Source organism: Biomphalaria glabrata, chromosome 10 (genome assembly GCF_947242115.1).
Source record: "Biomphalaria glabrata chromosome 10, xgBioGlab47.1, whole genome shotgun sequence".
In the NCBI taxonomy this organism is placed as follows: Eukaryota; Metazoa; Mollusca; class Gastropoda; family Planorbidae; genus Biomphalaria; species Biomphalaria glabrata.
Window position 1 is genome coordinate 41,120,510 of NC_074720.1, and position 23,807 is coordinate 41,144,316.

The following is a 23,807-nucleotide window of genomic DNA, read 5'->3' on the forward strand; positions in this document are numbered from 1 at the left end:
TTTACTAGTTGATTATATTTTTATTTGTTCTGGATCTTTTCAAGTTAAAACTATAGAAACAATTATTTGGATTACAAAAAGTCTGGAATCTGACAGCAACTAGTTGTAACATTAGACTTCATTCCTGGACAGTAAAAGTTTGACATTTGAAAAATATATTAATTTCATCTTTCTGCAAACATTTCATGAACTCCTAAGTAAAAATGAAGCTACAGCACATTTTCAACATGTCTGACTTATAGCAAATGTCCAGGACAAAAATAGAAGTGTAATTTATAGCAAAGCTTTTATATATATATAAACATATCGATAGAGAATGTCTGGTAATTACAGTATAAAAGCTGTGATGATATAGTAACATTTTGACAGCTAGTGTGAATCAATACATTCACTCTTATAAATTACAAAGTGGAGCTATGTTATAGCTAGCAGGTATAATGCTTTAGTATTTTCTATATTGTATGATTATATTCAACAGAAGTCCTATATGATCTAAGCAAATGTTACAGAATTTGCTGATGCAGGAAATAACACTGGTATGAGGCTCAGGGAAAAATTTAAATGTTGAACAACTAAAATAGACAATATACAACAACACACTTCAGACTTTCAAGTACAATTTAATGTTTTCTCATTTGGTGTGTTTGGAAAATTACTTTGACCAGAGATAATTGAAGTGGAAATGGCTTACCTAGTGAAGGATTTATACACTATATGAAGACTTTACACTCCTACCTTTCTTTGGCTATTATGCCCCAAAGAAAGCCCTTGTAGAAGGCAGGGAACAAGAGACGTAAAGAACTTAATTAGACCCACCAGCGGCTTTGTCTGCATCGGGTGTAAGAAAAATATTCAGGTCGCCATTAGGTTTGTGGCCATGTGAAACACTGCACACATCCTTAATCTTTGGAATCAAGACATTGCCTTTATGCTTCATTGAGTCTGAGTACTGTAGTGTACATAAGTAGGAACATACATACAGTAGACAAAATACAGTAAAAATAAAGTCTTTCTCTCTTGCGCCTGCCACTGTACTGAACCAACAAGTGCTGGGTGGGATACAATACAAACAAATAATTATGTGTTGTTGGCACATTTGTGAGGAGCCCAAAAAGTGTCTCTTTTTTAAAATTAATATTAGGAATCTATTTTTTATATTTAGGGATTTTTTTTTCCATTTAGAAATTCATTTTATATTTCCCAAGGGTCAAATTTCAACTAAAATCCACACAAAAAAAAAAAAAAGCAAGCAAAGATCAGACATTATTTTTCCCATTTTTAATTTTTTTTCTTATAAAAACTGGCGAAAAAAAGAGAAGCCACGAAAGCTGAAGTGCAAGTTGGCAAGGAGACACTGTAAATTATTACTATGCTTTTTTCTCTAAATAAAGCCCCAGCAACATAGAGAAGCCACGAAAGCTGAAGTGCTAGTTGAGGAGGAGACACTGCATATTATTTTGTTATTTTTCTTTCTCATTTAAGGCAAAAAAAAAATCAAATTCAGATCCAAAAATTATAAGACTAAAATTATATAAAATAGAAATGTGCCCTGAAAAACTTGTAGAGAGAAATGTTTTAAGTGATGGACGCATTGAGAACAAAAGACAGCCAAATGTCTTTTAACCTGAGACAAAAATTTGTTCTTATGCTCTGAATATATTTTGAAAAATAAACCAGTCAATATAATGTTTAAAAATGTTAAAAATTAAGTAGATCAACTCAAAAAGTTATGGGTTTTTTTATATCTCAAAAACTTGTAAAAAAAACAAAATTTGCTGACAAATAAATAAAAAAGTTTAAAAACATGAACAAGTGGAAAAATGAACGGTCCAACATTTACATATGTCAGTGAAGTGTCATGTTATCAGTAAAATGCAGTTTTAAAATATTGGCACAGGTGAATAAATATTGGTTTTGCTTCTCCATTTATGTACACACACATATTTACAAAATGTACACTGCTCTTTAAAAAGAGATATAACAACTTTTCATCAGCAGGCTCACTTAGCAGACATCATCGAACTTATGACCAGATTTACACATTACGCTCAAATAGCTTTATGTCAATTTTCTATGCAATGTTAAAACTTCCAACTATCTTGAATAACAAAGGTCGTTCTATTTGTCTGATGTTAAAGTTGTCAGGATAAAGAATGAGAGAGAAAACATGTATATTGTCAGCACTGTCTAGCAACATGGGAGACAAATCTTTTGTTGGCAGCCAATCTGTTAGAGCCACACAGAGTCTATACATGCAGAACAACCAGGATAGTTGAAGTCTCCACTCTCTGAAATCTTTGGAAGTCATCTGACCTGGATGTACACTTTTTCCCGGCTAATCACATGTCGACAGCTGACAAGACGATGCCCCTGACAGAATTTTTAGCTGTGAAACAGACAGTTAAGAATTTCAACTTATAATTAGACCTTACAAAAACTGTCATTAATACACAAGCAGCTTTAATGAACTGGTTAAACAACCAGCAATAATAAATTAGCTAAACAACCAACCAAAGATCCTGAAATTAAAAATCCCAGCCTTCACCAGGATTCAAACCCAGGACCCCCGCTTTACCACTCAGCCACCGCTCCTCCAAGTAAAAAAAAAGGAAGTAGAAAACCCCTCATAATGTTTTCCTGTTTAACTTGATCTCATTACAAACACCTTTTAGACAGCAGAACAATCTTGAAGGCAAAACACTTAACTGCCCTGAAGTCCAAACAAATTAAAAATAAAAGTAAAATTAAAGCTTTGCTTACAATTTTCCTCTCCTGTAGTATGATTGTCATATTCCTAAAGGTACACTATACTTCAGCCACTATGAAAGTAATATATAAAGTAAGATAGCTCCGGCTGCTGCTATTATATCGAGTGTGACGAGCACACTGAGAAACCATGTTTTTAAATCCCAAACACTAAGCTTATCTCTAAACTTACGATCAAAATAGCCAGTGTCCATTTCATTGTCTGGCTGGGGTACAAAGGGAGGTTCCATGTTCAACAAGTTAGACCAGTCCATGGCGGAGAAGAAAGGCATTAGCTTCACCTCTGAAATACAAGTCCAAGTCATAGAAACATTTACATTTTAAACATACAAAGAAAAAAAAATAATTCAAAACAAGTTTGTTAGTAATACTTAAAATACATCCATCATGTTTGATGCATAAAAAATGAGACTTCTCTGTAGAAACCTACCTAATGAAAGAAGAAAATGTATGAAATAAAGGCAGCTGAGAACTGGCCATTTGATTTATTTTCTCAATAACTAGCATTGCAATGCAGCTGCCTTTCCTGTTTATGTCATAGTCAATTTGTATCACAACTAAATGTTATCTTTCTATTATTGCCTAAACATAGCAAAGCTTGACCATGTTAATGTCATTTAGCATTTTTTTGGAGTATCAGATAACGTGAACAAAAAATCAAAAGAGTTTGTACTTGTACAAATCAACACTCTTTCTGGCAAAAAGGTGGAACTCTTCAATATTGTGAGTTGAGCTGGTTAGGTCATAAAGAAAGGGTCATCTGAAGAAAAGTTGGCAGGACAATGTAAAAGAATGGACCGGCATCTCTCTTGATATCTTAAAGATGAGATAACTTTTATTGGTCCAATCAAATGGAAATTCAGTTTGACTACAATTGACCACCTCAGCGTAACTACATCTTGCTAAGAACAGCTGCTGACTGGGAAAAGTGGAAGGATTTGGTCACATGAACTGTCACAGAGCCCCCTTAGGTCGAAAGTCAGGGGATAGATGAGAATATACTCTTAAAACTCTGCCCCTGCGCACCACTCAGAACTGGACGAAAACAGAATTGTTTTTAGATAAGAATAAGAAGCAAATGACAGACTTTGGAACTTTTAGGAAGCTTTCCCTGTGAACCTGGAATAACACTGGGGGGGGGGGGGGGGGTGGGGGGGTGTTATAGGTGCTGTATGGGTGGTGGTGCCTGGGATGTGGATCAGCAGAAGGGACTCGTGAACCTAAAAACTTATTGTGTGTGTGGTCTGCCAACAGTGTGGAGTAAACAACACTGGGGTATGAGAGCCTCTATGTTTGCACTGTTTTCACATCATCTTTAAAATAACATCATCGTCCTTTCCTTTCTGACTTCCCCTTGTTGAGTTGCCTCCCTTAAGTTTACAGCAATACACTGACATGAACGGTACCAGCCTTTATCTTTGACTACAGAAACTTTTATCCTCCTCAGAAATTGAAAATGTAACAACAACTTAGTTCTTATTAAAAAAAAAAAATTAAAAAATTCTGAACGGATGAAAAGCAGTTTGTTAATGAACTTGTTGATCAAACTATTTGGGAAAGTCACCAGTATTGGTGTACTTCATTTAACAGTTGCAATAATGAACTTCCTTTTAGGCTCTACTGCTGTCACACCTGTTGAAGGATAATTTGATCAATCTGATTCCATTTAGTCAAAGTGACAAGTATTATAAAAAAAAAGTTCCCCTTTCAGACCTTGTGATCTAAACATAAACGTCATCTGTTCCTGTTAACAGCTCATGAAAATGTCATGTGGCCAGCACAATGACCAACTGCCTTTACTTTTCCCCAACTATTGTCAGGTACCCATTAGAGCTGAGTGGACTCAGAGGCGCCCTAAAATTCCCAGCCTTGACCAGGATTCAAATTAGGGACCCCTTAGTTAAGAAGCAAAGTGCTTTCCCACTCCGCCACTGCATCAAGTAAACTATTTTTATTTTACCTTCAGGTTTTTATGCAAATTAAATTCTTGCATTAAATAAATAAAAAAAAATGACCTTTCGCTGCTGGACGTTTCTCTGGGTCAGTTGTAAGAAGAGCGTCAACAGCAGCTCTGGCCTGGTCACTGAGAGCTTCTTCCCCAACTGGCCATGTAATATCTGCAGACAATATACAGTAGTTGAGGACATTGTTTCAAAAATAATCTTTTTTTTTTTAAGGTTACAATTAAAACTTTATTTTTTTGCTAGTTCACAAAATTGGGTTACATTTGTAGTAAGTTATGGTTTAGTGCTTTATGCATTATTTCTGCTTTACTGATTAGTTTTCTGTCCTGGAGTCAGGCTGGCCTTAGGTAATTGGAGATGCTAGGGAAATGAATTTTCCAGCCAAAAAATAAACAGTGAAAACAAAAAATTACAATGATTAATTAAAAGCATATCTGTATCTATTATATCTGCAGGTTCTTTATTGTTTATTTAAGATGACCATAAGTCTAGATCTCTCCAATCAAAGCCCATATGCTGACTTTCCTCTGTATCACTTGAACCTTCATCTTTTGTGACCGTGTTCATGACTTTTCCCTGCAAATTAGCTGATTCATTGACAACTTCTAAAGCCATCTGCTTTTCATTAGCCTTTTGATGAACTAACAACTCCAAATTTTCACCAGAAGGTCTTCAAACATTGGCAGTCTAACAAGTCAATCTAAACTTTCATTAATAACCCTTGAGTCATGGTAAAACTTAGAGCTTGTCTAGCAGACATTGAGCAATAGAGCTTTTTATGTTTTGAGATTTAATCAACGTTTCCCTTTTGTTTCTCTAAAAAAATGTTTTTTAGCCCAATGCAAATACAGGCCTAGTGTGCCTTGCCTGGCCCTGCTGGGCTTCTCAAAGTAGTGATTTTATCAATGATGTTACAAATGCATTGATTTGTGCTTAACTTGCTGGATTTATTTTGGATACGTTTTGTTCCTAGTGATGAACTTACTTCTGTTCAGGATATTTTCAAAGACAGCTTCATGGGTCTCATCATTGAATGGAGGCACCCCAGTCAGAAACTCATACAGACATACACCAAGAGCCCACCAGTCAACAGCAAAACCTGAAACACACATAAGGTAAAGATGACAGTCTTAAGACAGGATTTCATTAGCTAAAATTAAAAAAAAAGAAGAAGAAAATTGATAATAAAATTGGTAACAATTCCCAGGACTGAAATCCCAGATCCATGTGTTAACAGTAGAGAATGTGACTGACCACTCCCAGCCCCTCTCTCTTTAGCAATAAATGCATTGGCCTGAAATTTTCATTTCTTATGATGTATCAGAAATTATTTTAAATTTTAACTTTTTAGAATTCTGGAGAGCTGCTGATCTAGTGTCAAGGAGAAGTTCTATCTAAGAGCAAGACAACATTGAAATAATTGTAAAAATTAAAGTTTGTTTTTTTTAATTTATATTAAAAAAAAGTCTTTAAAAAATTTTCAGAAATTACCAACTTCTTTGTTCCAAACTTGATGATAATTGTTTAATTAGCACAAAAAAAAAAGCTTCACTTTCAAAAACAAACATAAGGACATCATCAAGACAGAATGAATCCTTTCTATAGGAAGAATGAATATATTAGCAATGAAAAGATTGCTGTTAGAAAAAGTGTTCATTGCTCTACCCACTTCTTAAAAACAAATAGTTTGATTCATGATAACTTCAGTAATATCCATGTGAGCTGATTAGATTTCAAACACGATTTCTAACCCCTAACCCAAAACAATACAAACAAAAAAAATAAATTTAAAAGTTTAGAAATTTATAGAGACTTTTTAAAAAAAAACTGTTGGCAGAGTGTGACAGCAGAGTTGAGGTTTGAGTCATGAAAACATGCGAGGATCAGGATTTAAGACACACACAAGTTCTCTACCTGACATTGTCAGTTGCATTTTGCATTGTCCATAAATAACACTAGAAACTATTGGCCACTTGAGTGAACTTTTTTTCACATACTTAATGGACCAAGAAGTCTTCAATGAAATAGTTCCCTATAAAGTCCTCCTTCAAAGCACAGAGGGAGGGGGCATGAAGGCAGGGTCATACAAAGAAAAGCTGGCTGGACAATGTCCATTCTCTTGATAGCATACTATAAACAGCTACTAATCGGGTAAAAATGGAGGGAGTTTGTTACGCAAACTATCAGAGCACCCCTCCGACAAAAGTCAAGTGACAGATGATGACGAACTATAAATATCAACTCACCGTGTGGTCTCTGCAACAAGATCTCAGGAGCCAGGTAGTCGGGGGTTCCCAGAATCCTCTCTTCAGCAGGTTGAGCTTCAGGGCCGCCTCTTCTAACACTCTTTGGTGTACGCAGTGGAGTTTGCAGCCTGGCCGCTGGCGTTTTTAATGGTGTTTTGAACAGCGAGTCCTTGAGTGGCAATGCTGCTTGAACCAATCCACCCTGTTGTATTTTTAGTTTCCTAATTAATCATTGGGTTTATACAAGAGTACTTACACATAGTTAATAAGCAAGCTACTGTATGTGATAAAGTACAGAAGAATTGTTGATGAATCATTAGAGTGTAATGTTTAAAATGAACTCTTGAATTCTGCATTCTTATCATAGATCTATTTATATTGCTAACAAACATAAAGAAACATGAATATGCAAATAAGGGAAAGCGAGAATAGTATCCACTGTATGTTTGTTTAAATCTAATATTTATGATTCAGCAAAATAAACATTTACTATCCAGGTTAAAGATATAGATATATATATATATATATATATATATATATATATATATATAAAATATATATCAGTTATTATATAATATATATATATATATATATGTGTGTGTGTGTGCTATAGTAGTGATGCCCTGACAAGGGGTAGCCATTAAAAAGGAGAAAGAGATTTGGTCACAAAACATTTCAATAAATAAATGCACCAGCTATTCAAGTGTCTTGAATAATAAACAAACATTACCAGTAGTTTTTGATCTTTTGGTGGTGAGATGTGAGACGTCTGCTGGTTTTTGTCTGCTCTCTGGATGATGACAGAAGGAGTAAACAATATATTTTCTATTCAATGTATGAAGACAAAAAAAAAAGTTGCACATTTCATAAATGAACTGGGGGCTTGAAGAACAAATAGCTGGTGACCCACAGAAGGTAAAATGATAAATGTTCTTATATATCTGAAAAACAATCATTTTTGAAAAGAGCAGCTTGCAATAAGCTTGTATCCTAGCGAATGAAAAATGAACTTGCTTTACAATTTAGATTCTAGACATGTAAGTAAATGTAAACATTGTAACCAAAGGGCCCACTGAGGTCCCTTCATTCTACAGCATGTCATAATGATGTTTGATCTACAGAAACAGCATTTGAAAATCTCAAAGACATGAGAGGGGAGCTACAGATTTACATTGTATGAAACTGTGCATGTATACATACAATTTCATAGATGCTGAAATGGTAATATTTATATTTGTTTAATGAGCTTTCCTCTTCTTTTTCAATGAAGTTTTTTTTTTATCATGCCATTACATTTTCCTTGTAACTGGATCTTAGGTTCTAGTTTGCCTCCTTCATATGAAGAAAATTTTAAGATTTTAAATAAAAACTTATTTTTTTAGAAAAAAAAAAAGAATCTGGACGTACTTTTACATTATTCCAGACATAAGATATGTATTCTTATTTTGTGGAGGTATTAAAGATATATTATATATTTAAAAAGAACTGTTTTCTGTTAAGGGATAGTGATAATATATTATTTAAGAACCACATGAGACTAACCACACCAGGTAGAGTGAAATGATTATCAGATTGGACTGCCCCAGACTTGCTGATCTCCGTCTCGACAGGTCTGGGAAACCCAAAATTCTCGACCTGTATGGCGACATTTATGCACTACACAAGACAGCAGGGTTTCTGTCCAGGGATTTTGCAAGAGAGGATTTGAGCCTCTCAAGCCCTCACTCTGATGGAGTTTGATGATGATGATCAGATTGGAGAGATATAATCACCTAACATGAATGAACATTTAATGACTTTAATAATACAAAGTATCAAGGGACTTACTTCATCGATAACACTCAAAGGTTTTACAAAAGAAACTGAGTCGTCCAAATCCTTGCTGCTCATATTTTCCGCAATGCTGGGCATGGGATCATGGTGGGATAACAGCCTCAGCTGCTTGCTTTGAGACAAAGCATCCGTTTTCATCTGCCTCTTCTTGGAGAAACAGTCCTCGGGGGAAAGGCTGCTTGACCTGGATTCTTGTCCAGGACTGGTATGTCTTGTAATGGGTGGGGAGGGCAGGGCATGAGCCAGAGACTCTGAAGGAAATAAGGGATCAACGTAGCCAATGTCAGACAAGGATGATGAGGAAGAACTCCTAGATCTTCCCTGTATGGGTACAGTCAGCAGGATTTCCTGTGGAGGAGCATCTTCAAATTCAATTGTGTTATTCAGGTTGCTGACGTCTGTGCCAATAGTGTTGTCCAGGGTGGAGATTCCTTTTTTGAAGATTAAAGGCTTCAGGCAGCTGTTGCCAGCGGACGGGGATGAGTGCATGGATGGCCCAGGAGATGGAGAGGCTATGAAGAAATCTATTTTGGCATCTGTGTCCTGGCTGAAGCTTTGGCTTGATGGAGAGCTGCTGGGACTGTTGTAGAGATGTGCCAAGTTATGCAAAGCAGACACCCTGTGAAGACTGTTTGGCTGGAGAGAATTCTCTGCGCCATATTCTTTTGATAGCTCTGGGAGAGATGAAGGTGTTTGCTTGGCGGCACAATCAATCTTGGCATCTTGTGATTTCATCTGCATTCCAGAAACCAACTCTTTTAATGCCAAGGCGCTGAGCTGTCCCGTCAGCCCAGTGCTACTGGTGTGACCCCCAAGTTTGAGCATGGCTACTTTTGGATGCTGTGGTATGCAGTAGTGCTGGCCAACCGGCCTGTCGCAAAACTCAGCTTTTTTAGCATCTGTCTCCAGTTGGTTATTATCACACATGCTGCTCTCCAGTTTAGTGTTAAACAAGTTGTGAGCGTAGAGTTGCCTTTTTTTGCGAGGGGCAACATCACTGTTGTCCAAACACAGCCTGCTAACATCTGGTGACAAACCAGTGTGGCCGTGGGAAATAGATGTATTCTGGTACAATCCATTTGCTTGATCCTGGCTATCCATGGCCTCAAAGGGTCGCTTGCGGTCAAAGTTTATGCTCCTGGGGACACTACTTCTGCGAAAATTTTCTTTGCCTATTTCGTAAGATCTGCTTTTTATACACATCAAGCTTTTGGCTGCATCTGTCAGCGGACTGCTGGTTATACACTTGTCAAAAGTGTCAGATAAGACACGCCGAAGTCCTGGTTTACTTAGCTTTCTACACTCTCTCGGGGCACTGCCAGTTCCCTCATCTTTTGTAACTAACAGTTCTGTTCTCTTACTGGGCACTACTTTAAAATTGGGTAAAATGTTCCCAGAGATTGGTTTTAAGGGAAGGCGCCCTAAACCCTGGATCTGGCTCATTTCTTTGATCTCAGGGCCAGAGTCTAAGCTCAACTGCCCAGAGGCGCCAAAATCCAAGGAGAGTCTGGTACTGTTGAAATACTGGTCACCCTGCTGCAAGTGGCTCGAGAAGTCCCTAGAGAGTTCAAGATCAGTGGACCCAGCCGTTGAGAGTAGCTTGATTTTTGTGTAGCCATGGATACCACTCAGGGACTCGTCAGGGGAGCTGATCATGCCACGTTCCATCTCCACAGAAGTATTGGAATCAGCAGTCAAACTTTGAGTCAAAGATGGAAAGCTTGCAACTTTGTTGTCAAGCCTGTGCAAGGGTAAATCTGGTTCTGATGAAACATTGGCTGCAGGGCTCATCAGGTCCACATTTGGTTTAGAATTGTCGACGATTGGCGATACACTTGTATCATTAGTATCCCCAGCAAAGGCGCTCAGGCTGAAGTCTCCACCTCTCATGGATTTGAGGCTGCATGCTGAATAGCTTTTCCAGACGGCGTCGTGAGTCCGATGGAGCAATGGTGTCTCATCTTCAGCCCCTTCCACCCTGAGCAGCGGCATGACATGGCTCTCACAGCTTAGTGGATGCCCATCAGAAGTACTGGCCTGGGCGGAGAGGTGATTCCCACTGGAAGAAGCAGATGCCTCTGTGCAAGCAGCACTAGAGGCTATTGGAGGAAGCCCATTCAATTTGGATGGATGCTCTGGTGTATAATCTTCCATAAAAACTGAAGTATTATCAGCATTGTTTCCTATGAATGAATTAGTGAAAGAAAACTAGATCAAAAACTATTTCTTATCAATTTTTTTAATAAATGAAAGCAAATGAATATCAATATTTTTTTTTTTAATAAAATAGGTTTCAAACATCTTGCACCAACATGTCAGGATTAATTAAAGTAATAAACAGAAAGAAAAATATTTACATACAAGTCTTAATCTTTTTTTTATGAACACAGCAGTGTGAAAAGTTAATTGAATATGAATTCAGTCCAAAGACACTTAAAGAATAAAGTCATGACAGAAGAAGGGCAAAGGTCTCAGGCCCCTGAACCAGAAAGCTTTGGCTAGGATGGGCCCATTAAACTTGGTTGGCTACCCAACCTAGGCAGAAGAAGGATAACTCCGAACCCAAACCTCTACAGCCTTTGGCTAAACCCAAACAAGGTTGGGGGTTAAATCAGGAGCTGGGAAACTGCAGGCAGCTTGTAGCACACAAGTTTTTTTTTTTTATTGTAAATAATAAGATAAGATAATTTTATTGATCCAATCAAATGGAAATTCAGTTTGACTACAATTGACAATATCAGCGTAACGACTGTACAATAACAGTATAGATGAAAAATTCACACACGAAACACATACACATTCACAACCAGCGCAGATAAAAAAAAACAACACTTACTGGACATCATGGAAAGCTGAATCAGGCTGCAAGCATTCCTGGACACAGAGTCACTGGCCGAGGAGCTCCTCCAGCCGAGTGAATCCTGCAAGGTAGGGGTCAAACTTTTGACCGGTGGAGTGGAAAGGAGGCTACTGTGCTGTGTACTGGTCTGTCAAAATAGAAAGTTCCCATAAATAGAAATCATTAAATGAAAACCATTCACTTATTGTCCATAATTTAAAAGTTTTTTTTTTATTTAGATTAGAACGCTTCACAGTCACTAAGGCTGGTTGGCCATGTTCACATGAGGCCACAAGGTCAACTCCCACAAGATAATCTATATGGTGATCTCTAATAGAAGGCACGAGAACCACAGGTCACCCACTTTAAAGATATACTGATATATTTAATGCAAATCCGACTTGAAGCTCTTCAAAATCGATTAGCCTCTTTAGTCGTATGCAAAGGGAAAATTTAATCTCATGAGACGTAAAAGGCCACAGAAACAGTCATAGAGCTTAAAGGCATTTCAGTTAGTAGTATTTGTAATATTTTTCACTGGATTAACATTGTTTGTTTTTTACTAATAAAAAAAATAAATATTTTCTAGTTATCCTTAAGTTTGGTTTTGAATTTGTGAAATGTCTGTCTTTAAAGTCAAATAATTCTATAGCTTCATAATTTTAGACTGCAATAAAAAATTTATATTTTTATTAGCAACATGCTTTTTTATTTTACACAGAATCAAAAGTTATGTGATATGAAGTTATAGCATGAAAAAGTTAGACTAGATTTATTCTTTCCGACATTCAGGAAAAATATTTGGAATATCAATCGACTTATTAGTGATGAAAGAGAAATGTCTAAGATAAATGAATTGGATATAAAGAATAACATTCCCAATGATCAGTTTATACAACTAGTCCTTGGAATCAAAATTTAATAAAATACTCTGAAAGACACAAAGATAAAGGCACATTCCTCGTCCCATATGCTAGGACAAATTGGTACAAATACTCCTTCTTCCCTAGTGCTATTAGAGCATGGAATGGGTTGCCTGAGCTAGCCAGGAAAACCAGTGACTTGGCAGAATTTAAGTCATTGGTTAATATGCATGACTAAATGCATGACGCGTAGGACATAATCATCTTCTTTTTTGAAGTAACGTCTGTATTATATAAGATAAGATAAGATCAGAGGGTAAACAAAAATGGCCATGACTTATTTTCACACTTGCACTGACCTGGAAAGATGACCTCATCTTGACGGGTGTCAACATACGTCGTATAAGTGACTGCTTGTGACACTTGTCAGACGGTGTTGGAGGGTGCGCAGGCAAGGGGCTGGGGCAGTTAAAAATGGGAGTCTTGTCTGCGTCAAGGACAGTCTTATCTCTTTCATGGGGAAATTTTTTCTGTGATGAGCTACCAGCCTAAATTACAAATGTAATTTCACTTATTTTAAGACAATATTTCTTGAGGAAAAAAATAATAATAAGATTTAGGAGAAAGATTAAACACATTTGTAATTGTCACTTTACAGCATCAGAAACTAATTGTAAGAAATCTTTTATACCTGAATAGCATTGTAACTAAATACAACCTAAATTGAAATATATATCCTATAACATAATACTAGGGCCAATCAAACTAGAACTAATCAAACCAAAACCAATCTTAAGCCAATGCAATCCCACATGTCATTACTAAATAGCTATTGGACCATAGCGCACTAAGCACTCTAAAAGAATGAAGGTTGCGCTAAATAAAGAAAATGAATAAAAATATTTCCAATCGTGAAAATTTTTTATTGTTAGTCTAGATCTATTAAAAATTGATTCATTCGAAATAATCGGTGCTATTTCACTCTATACAATCTTGGTTTTTACAAAAAGCATTTCTTATATTTTACTGATTACTGAATCAAATTGGAGTTTAAATATTTACACCTAAAACTATTAGCAATTGATGCCTCATAAGATTGTTAAAAAATGTTAACCCCAGTCAAATTAAAATTGCTTCCGCTAAAGCCTTTACCCCCAACATTATAATTTGAGGGTAATTGCAAAAGAATCATAATAAATTCAACCGACAGTAAAATTCTACTTACAAAGTCCAAAGAAGAAGAGAGGCTAAGAATCTGACCAGGTGTTCTAAGATCCATTTTCCCAGGGTAACGATGATTGAACGGGGTCATGCTTCCAGACATTGGACTGCTATCTAATGAAGAAAGTTTAAATTTTAAAAAATAGTTTGTTGGCATTATGTTACAAACTTTATACTGCATTAACTTATTGATATTTGCTGTACAACAGATGATATAGATGAATTTGTGTTACACACACAACTTCACAGAAGAGATGTGAAAGATTTTATTATATTCAATTTAAATACAAATTATTATAATGTTTCACTAGATAACTACCAAATGTAAAGCTCCTTTAAATCTGTTTGTTGAAGACATGATACTGCACATGAGACATGTACTGTGTCTCCAAACACCAAAAATGAATAAACTTACTTTCAAAGGCAATTTTAGACAAACCAAAGTCTGTCAGCTTGATGTGGCCTTTGTCAGAGATGAGCATGTTGTCTGGCTTGAGATCCCTGCAGACAAAATAACAATTAGACAGTTTTTAAAGCAAGGATTTGGTGGACATTTCAAAGACGTTTCTGGAAGTAGGACAATCCCAAGTCAGAATGTGCTCAAACACAACAAATTAATATCTCCTCTTCAACCTGAACTGCCAATCTTTCCATCATGTATCTCCTTAAACCACACTTTGAGTTGAGTAGGCCTCCTTCAAACAAGGCGATGGACTAGACTGAGATTAGTAAGATAATATGCCAGCAGCCAAACCCCTAGACTCGCTTGTGCAAACAAGGCAAGTGACTAGACTGCAGTTTGTAAGTTAATATGCTAGCAATCGAACCCCTAGACTTGCCTGTTTTAGCACCCAAAGCAGCCGATATAGAGGTGGTTTGTGAAATCCTTATCAAGAATCAGTTGCTAATTGTTTTAACTAAAATGCCAGAGATTGCTTTCTTTTTTAAGTTCATGGATTTCCTACCAAACTCTTTCTTAAATTTCCAATGATTAGCCTGAGAAACATAAAGTTATAAAATAACAGAAGTAAACCCTCTTAAATGAAGACACTTGATTCACCTCACCTGTGAACAATGCCTCTTTTATGTAGATATTCAAGAGCAAGGGTTACCTCCGCTGCATACATGCAGGACATCTCTTCATTAAAGTACCCACACATTATCAACAGAGATTTCACATCTCCACCAATGAGGTACTCCATAATCTGATTCAGAAACAAAATAGTTGCACAATTTTAACATTGAAACACAAATTTAAAAAGAAAAACAATTATTTAATACAACATTATAAAACATTTGATGTACAACAGCATTCAGTTAGACTAAGAATAAAATATCATTAGAGGATTGCAGCTATCTGCAAAGAATTATTTAAATTTTTAATTAAATTTTTGAAACAAATATGAATTACTTTATTACATAAACAATACTAAGTATGCCATGATATATCATTTAAAATTAATGCTAAAGCCACTGGATATTTAATGAAATGCAGTGCGTAATGTTGGTTTGATTTGATCACTTAGGCAACAACAATGGCCATGGCTAATGAATTCTTAAAAGTCATTGATGACTGACAATAGTTTAAACAAAATCTAGAAAGACATCAAGTTCAACAATAGCAAACATGATTGGCATGCAGTCGCATTTTCTTTAAAAAAACAAACAATCAAGCATCAGGTTTTAAAAAGCTGGCTTTAAATATCTCCTGTCTCTGTCTTATTAAACCATTCTTTATTTACAGGAGGATGTCTAGAAGTACAGACATTTTCTTTGTGTATATAAGTTGCTTTGTCATACACAAATATATATACAAATTGTTGTAACTAGTGGAATGTGTGATATTTGTGAAATTTGTGTTCAACCTACTGACACACATGACTCAGGAAAATCAGACAGGTAATCATGCTATTTAGCAGCCAATTGTGTCAATGGACAAGAGACAGTGCTGGCATGAACGCTGCACATTCTATAGCAAGTCAGAAGATTTTGGATTTCTAAATAATGCAGGGTAAGTATAACTGGCAAACATGTCCAAATAAAAACATTTCATAGGAATAAAAGGGAGTTAAAGTTTGTGTGGGGGCGTCTGAATTAGAAATGGTGCATGGAAACAAAAGGTTGGCTACCCCTGATGTAGGGACATAACTTAGATAGCTTTAATTATAATCTATGTTTAGGTTCAAATTAATTATGGCTAAACAAAAGGTTGGCTACCCCTGATTTAGGGACATAACTAAAATCTTTTAAATTATAATCTTTGTTTAGGTTCAAAATAATTATGGTTAAACAAAAGATTGGCTAGCCCTGATTTAGGGATGTAACTAAAATAGCTTTAATTATATTATCTATGTTTAGGCTCAAATTTATTATGGTTAAAGAACAAAAAATTACCAAAAATATGTTGGAGTGTGTTTGTATGGAATAATACAGCTGGACAATGAAGGGACTTTGTGACCTGGCCTGTGCATCTCTTTCAGCAGTCACTAGAAACAAAACAAAATGTTCAATTATTGACATGTCTTAGTGTTACACTGCAAGGAACCAAGAATTAATGAATCTTTCAGCTTACAAAAAATAAAATTTTAAATTAAAACTTATCAACCAAATAAAACTTGAATATAGCTCAAGATAAAAAGCATTTTTTTTACTTTCCAAGTGCCACCTCAGCAGGGAAATGAGTGCCCAGAACCATTTTATCTTATCTTATAAATTGCAGACGTTACTTCAAAAGAGCCATGTGTCAATCTAGTCATGCATGTTAATCAATGACTTAAAGTCTGCAATAACTAGTTATTTGTTTTCCTGACTGACTCAGGCAGCCCATTGCATACTCTAATGAAAAAAAAAGCACTTGTAAAAATTAGTCCTAGTGCTAGGAATAAGAAATGTCCCTTTATCTTTGTGACTTTCTGAGTATTTATATTAAGTTTTGTTTTTGTAAATTATGGATCTGTGTTTTATTCATTATTACTGCACTACTGTAAAAGCAAGGAAACCCAAAGACTTTAAGTTTAAACAATACTCCCCATTAGTCTGGTCTACCATGTTAATTATATTTAGGTTAATCTAGTTTAGTGTAAAATGTAACAAAATATTTTTTCGAAAGGAAGACGCTAACTTATAAGTTAATCTAGCTCAGTTTAAAATGTAACAAAATATTTTTTTGAAAGGAAGACACTAACTAATAAGTTATTTGTACATTTGTGCCCATGGAAACTAGATCTATATGTCAACTGACCTTGAGCGATAAGATTCTTATTGATAAGGTCTATCTTTTTCATCACTTTTATGGCATACAATTTCTCAGGGTTATTCTTCTTGTGACCGAGCCAAACTTTACTGAAATATAGAGCAATGTGGAAACTTAATATCACATAAGCAGCTAAAAACATATTTATAAATTTATACAATATTTTCTCATTTTTACTTCAATTATCTAAAGATTTATAATGGCTTGGATAAAACTAGTTGTGAATGTTTAATGTTAGCTAAAAATGGACAAATTTAAAAACAGCAACTCTGTCCTATTCCATTACACTGGCTTGATTGAGACATTTAATAAATATTTAAATGTTTTTTTTTTACATTAAAGTTAATGAATTAATGTCATCAATGCTTGTTAGAAATAAAACTATAAATTTTTTTTTAATGTACCAAACTTCTCAAACGTGTCTTGAAAATAAGTGAAGATAAAGTACCCTTGCAATCTAAAGGTAATCTGTTTCTATGGGCGACGGTTAATGAAGGTGTCATGGGGCCAGCACAACAATTATTGTCCTTTACATTCCCCAACTAATGTCAGATCCTAAGATCCTGTCTTCACCAAGATTCAAACTTGAGACCACTTGGTTCGGAAGCCAAGCACTTTACCACTCAACCACCATTTCCAATATTTAAGCACAAGATAATAAATGAATTTTATAACAAACTCCATCTAAACCAGGGCTGTGAAGTCTCAAATCTAATTTTTTAGACCTTAAATATCACAGGATTTTATTACCTGCAGCTCTATTTAATACTTGTAGCACAAGTTTTTGTGCTAGTCACCTGACTAATCCACATTTTAAAGAACTTACCCAAAAGCACCTCGGCTTATTGGTTTAACAAGTGTGAAATCTTCAGCAGTGGGTGGCTGAAAAAAAGAATAAGATAATTAGGATGATTCATTCACATTTTTTAAACTATCTCGATTCATGTTGCACATTACTGCAAAAACAGATGAAACCAAATGGAACATGGACACCAATGTAAAAAAAAAAGCTAAATATTTTCCTAAAAACTTTCACAGTTGATGTATATTTTGGGGAAAATATTTACAAGCCATTTGGCCACACTGGGAAAATAGTTTCACTTCAAATTTGTCAAATTATAACTTAATAAATAAAAAATATTTAAATTTTGCTCTAGAGTGGATTAGAAAATATTTTTCTTGAACAAACTATACACGTCTCTGGTTATTTCCACATGTAGGCCCTATTCATCAAAGAGTTTTAGAGTAGATAAGTTCTAAATCTAAGTCTAGTGCACACCTGGTCACATCTGCATCTAAAATCTAGACAAGAATTAGATTTAGATCTAGATATATATATTATAAAAAATCATATAGGCCTATATAGATCTAAATCTAGATTTATAGATTTATACTAAATTTAGATCTTAATGCTAAATCATGTAAATCTAGATTCTAGATTACATAAATTCTATTACTGGTGCCTGACATCGTAAAATAAATATCTCTAGGTATAGATTCAGCCTAGTGTAGTAGACTTAGTCGTAATTTAGATCAGTAAGATCTAGAGATGAGTAAAAACAAGCATTTAAAATTTAAAACTTCGCACTGCAAAAAAAAAAAAGCGATATTATAATATAAAATATATAAACTATCTTGTCACTTGTGGTAGATCTAATAAGAAGAAGTTACAAGGTGATGCACTTTGATTTAAATATATATTATAATTAGCATTATCAAGAACTTTTTTTTCTTTTCTTTTTTCTTTACTTAGGGGAAACGCATATATATATATTTAAATGATATTTATAGATATTATATTATATAATATTAATATAATATTTTATTTTTATGTATAATAATATAATACTAATACTAGATCTATAGTTCTATAGTTATAGTAGACTAGTATTGTATAGACACATATCATCATATGAAATGATATTATTAAAAAGGGAAACTCCGATGGTTTTTCAAATTTGAGTTATTGACATATATTTAAATTCTGCTTAAAAAGTTGTAATAGTAAACATATTACCATTTTTTATTTAAATGCTTAAAAACATTTATAAATAAATATTTAATAAATTAGTCAGTAAATTCTTGTCATCTCCAAAAAAGCGGGGTTCTTTGATATATATTTTGTTTTTAGGTTAGGCATACGTCACTTCCCTCAACAATACTGAAAGAGAAACTAGATTTGACCAATCGTATCGCTTCATTCTTACAGTAGCTGTTAGGCTTAGTGACGGCCTCTAGAGTCAAGTTCTATGGTACAGTTATAGATAGATTTAAAAGCATTAGGACAACCAACTCGAGAAAAAAAGTAATATTTTCATCTAAGCCCCTCTCTGTCCCAAGAAGTAATAGATCGCAGGTCTGACTGATTTGAACAAACTGGTCAGTGTAAGGCTAGTCGAGATTAAGTGTAGTCAGTCATAACAAGACAACCAAGCAATAGTGTTTGTTGTGTGTTGAGTGGTCAGGCGAGAAGATACACACTGCCGTGGTTAGTCAAGCATGTAAATCTCCTTTAACACGCATTTTTTTTCTTTACTTACAAGATCTGGATGGATCTAACTGCATCTAGACTCTAGACGAAGATATATTTCTTTTACGAGAATGTAAACGTTACTGTATGGTCTTCCGTTATACAATAAGTCAATAGATTAAATTAATAGGCATGCGTGATGTCACATAGAAACCCGGTGAAAGTCTGACCGTTTTGGATGCGCAGGAAAATAACGTCAGAAAAATATCAATTACTAAGTAACACTAAGTTATTACTGCAAATAAAAACAAAATAATAATCAAATAATATATATTATATTCATTATCTGTAAATCAAAACACATATTATATCAAAAATTGTCAAAACCATCGGAGTTTCCCTATAATGATAATTTGATTTCTAGACTAGAGTAAACTGATCAAACTGAAACTAACAAAACTATGACTAACTATGAAAATGAAACTTACAAGCATGATTATTTATTTATTATTAATTAATTATCTAGATCTATAATTATGTTGTGATCTTAGACTAGTCTGAGTCTAGATCAGTAGTAAAAGGGCATGTCTTCCTTTACATAGTGATATCTAGATTATGTTAAAAGACAATCAGAATGTTAGTAGATCTAGACTATTCTAGACCTAGATCTATCTTCTGTGAGTCTTTGATAAAGTAACAAAATAAGTACAAAAGATCATGGCTTCACTTTCACATTCGCATTTTTGAATTGTGCACCCTCACGTTATAAAAATTGGAGCAAAAGAAACGAAACGAGAACAAAAATCTATTATTAACTAACATTATCCAACAACTACGCTCGTTGATTTAAATTGTTCCCAGGCTATATATTGTTCATTTTGACATCGGCCGGCCCCATTCCTTTTTTCTTGCTTATAACAATAATACTATTAAGGCCATCATTCCCCTGGCCAGTGAATTCTAGTAGGCCTATCGCTGCCTATCTGTTACGTAGAATTTACCATTAGAATTCGAGTAGGCCTACATTTGTTACTAAATTACTCACCTCCCCCCCCCCCATTTCTTAAAACACTAGGCCTATATGACTCTTCTGCTCACATAATAATAAAAGTAGGCCTACTTTGACCGTACTCCCCCCCCCCCCCCCCCCGCCTTTTTTTCTTTTGCATTTTCACTAAACTGCCTAGCGCTTAAGCTTATATTCATTATAGTAGCTCTCAACTTCTACAGGAATTCAGTGGCGTAGCATCCATGGCGCGAATGGGGTTCAATGAACCCGGGCCCACGACCATTAGGGGCCCACAGCCGCTGACTTTGCGACAAGTAAAGTAGCAATTATACATAAAACACTGAACAAATACATGAACAAAATTTAATAAAAGGCAACAAAAAACACATTCCTCATCCCATATGCTAGGAAAAATTTGTAGGCTACAAATACTCCTTCTTCCCTAGTGCTATTAGAGCATGGAATGGATTGCCTGAACTAGCCAGGAAAACCAGTGACTTGGCAGAATTTAAGTCATTGGTTAATATGCATGACTGAATGCATGACGCGTAGGACGTAATCATAGTCTGTTCTGAAGTAACGTCTGTATTATATAAGATAAGAAGATAAAGATAAGGACACAAAGGGATTCATTGCTCTTGGGTCCATAACTCACGACCAGTTGGGGCCCACATAAGAACTTATAATGGGGGGGTGATATCAAAGTGAACCAAAAAAAAATTGCACATTTAAAAGTTGACTAAAAAGCGACATCAAAACGTTGAAAACGTTACATAAAAGTTTAAATTCAATTCAAAACATTGAACTTCAGTTGTGAGAGACACATTAACGGCTTGGATTTCTTTAGGTTTTAAGTTATTATATTTTCATCCGGTTTCTCTTAGTGGGTTGTGTAGATAAAAAGTTCTTATCTTTCGATCTATGGGGCAGGGAATGTAACGGTCGATTTTTTCTATGGCTTAACGAGGATGACATGTGGCCAGCACAACGACCAAACCCCTTTACTTTTCCCCAACTAATGTCGGGTACCGGTACACATTAGAATTGGGTGGACTAACATTAAGCGTCCTAAAAAATCCCAGTTTTCACCAGGATTCGACCCCTGGACCCCTCGGTTTGGATGCAAGGCGCATTACCCCCGCGCCTCCCTTATTGTAATTGTGACTAATTATGCGTTTTCGTGACAATGGACCTCATTCACCAATCGTAAATAAACACATTTAGCCACGTCATAATATTGATAAAACAATGAAAAATACGTATCACGTGACAGCCTTTATGGATGACATAATTTGTATAGAAGATATATAAAATCACGTGACTAAATGTTGTTTGTTTACGATTGGTGAATGAGGTCCATTGTTGCCAGATCGTCCCATATTCTATTATTTTTTTCTGTCTGCTGTTGTGGGACGATTAGGAATTTAGCGGGAAAATGTAATTGTTTCATAAAAAGCGAAAGTTTTGACTTAGACTTCGAGACATTGACGCGACAAATTAAAAACCCAAAACTAGGATTTGGGAAGTAAACACAGAAGACTTTTGGCAGCCCTAGAGCAGGGGTCGGCAACCTGCGGCTCGCGAGCCACATGCGGCTCTTTGGATGTTAAGCTGCGGCTCTTTAGTTCCATACTCAAATATTTATTTTATAAAAAAAATTTAATCGATTTTTAGTCACCGATTCAGTCTCTTAGCCAATAATACTGCTTTTCATCGCACCCATCCCCATGTCTTCAAATGTAACATATTTACTGGTGGAAGAACTCAACTTTCTTCTGCCTTATCAATGATATAGATACGTCTTGCGACATAAAAGACACGGCACAAGTTGGCTTTCTGGCAGGCATGCTGGCGCTCTCGTGACAAACTAGGGAGAAGATTTAACGAATGCCGTGCAAAAATGCCTTAAAGACAATAAGATCAATTTAAATAAACCCATTTCAATAACAACTGATGGAGCCAGAAGTATGACAGGAAAAAATAAAAGAGAATCTGCGAGTCTCCACGCATGTCTTACGTTTCACTGCCTACTCCAGCAATAAGTGCTGGTCAATAACACTCTACCATCGTCAGTTTACAGAATTCTTAAACGAAATGGAGACTCAGTATTCCGAACTTCTTCTTCCCAACAAAGTGCGATGGCTTTCTATAGGTATGCTGTTAAAGCGTCTAGCTTTGTGCTTGAATGATATAAATACATTCCTATATGAGGATGGCATTAAACACCCTGAATTAGAGAGCGACAAATGGTTGCAATAATGTTACTTTATGATGGATATATCAGGAAACGTAAATAAGATGAATCTAAAACTACAAGAAAATGAAAACCCAACCGATATTTTGGTAGAAGATAAGAGCGTTGGCTGAGCAGTAAAGAGCTTGGCTTCCGAACCGGGCTCCGAGTTAGGATTGTGGTGAAGACTGGGATTTTTAATCTCTTGATATTTTTAGCGCTTCTAAATCCACCCAGCTTTAATAATTATCTGGCATTATTTGGGGAAAGTAAATGTGGTTCGTCGTTGTACTGACACCCTCGTTAGCCGTGGTTCACAGAAAGAGATGGCCTCTACATCATCTACCCTAAAGATCGCAAAGTCTGAAAGCGGAACTTTACTTAATCAGAGCGATAAATGACTTCATTTTCACTTTCTAATGCAATATCGCGACAAAACCTGTGCAACTGTTGACAGCACAGTTATTTTAAAAAATTACAGATGGATTTGCTGAGAGATTTGAGCATTTCAAAACCAACAAAATCATTCTAGCATTCATAGTAAATACCCTCAACACAAATAGTAACGAAATCCATATTGAGCCATTTAGAATTGATACTGGACTTTAAAAAGTAAAGCTTTCTGGAGTGGATAATTTACATATTTGAAAAGTAAGTTGGAAGAGTTGGAGGTCCAGAAATGTATGTACGTAACGTAACAAAAGTGGACAGCTTTCAAAGAAATGCCGCGAGATGAGGCACTTATATTCGACGCATGGAATTGTCTTTCAGATTGCTACAGTGAAGTGAAAAGGTTGGCAATTGGAGTATTAACTATATTCGGATCGACATATTCATGCGAGCAAGCGTTCTCTTGCATAAATAGCCAACTAACATTTGAAAATTTAGAGTCGTGTTTGAAACTAAAAACAAGTTATTAGCCAAATGTATCCAAACTTTCTAGAACCAAAGCCAGAGCTCCCATTGAATTTGTTTGCTTAATTGTTTTGTTATTGAAGTACAAGTTAGTGTTGTATGTAAATGTTTAATTCTTTTAATTTATTTAAATTTATAATAAGTAATTATCTAATAATCCCATATATATATATTATCTAATTTGTTGTGTAAAAC

General features: G+C 35.4%; 1 protein-coding gene across 1 annotated transcript; it reads right to left on the reverse strand.

Moving 5' to 3' along the window:
• Positions 1 to 20,203, reverse strand: LOC106079640 (uncharacterized). The gene is made up of 16 exons (XM_056045034.1): positions 19,944 to 20,203; positions 17,812 to 17,867; positions 16,974 to 17,074; positions 16,127 to 16,218; positions 14,798 to 14,937; positions 14,148 to 14,233; positions 13,737 to 13,846; positions 12,871 to 13,059; positions 11,646 to 11,796; positions 8,804 to 10,992; positions 7,707 to 7,766; positions 6,977 to 7,178; positions 5,716 to 5,829; positions 4,782 to 4,883; positions 2,939 to 3,049; positions 1 to 2,386 (listed from the first exon to the last, which is right to left on the reverse strand). The coding sequence occupies exons 1-16, from the start codon at positions 19,947 to 19,949 to the stop codon at positions 2,340 to 2,342; spliced, it is 3,756 nt and encodes a 1,251-aa protein (XP_055901009.1). The 5' UTR covers positions 19,950 to 20,203; the 3' UTR covers positions 1 to 2,339.
• Positions 20,204 to 23,807: the final 3,604 nt, after the last annotated feature.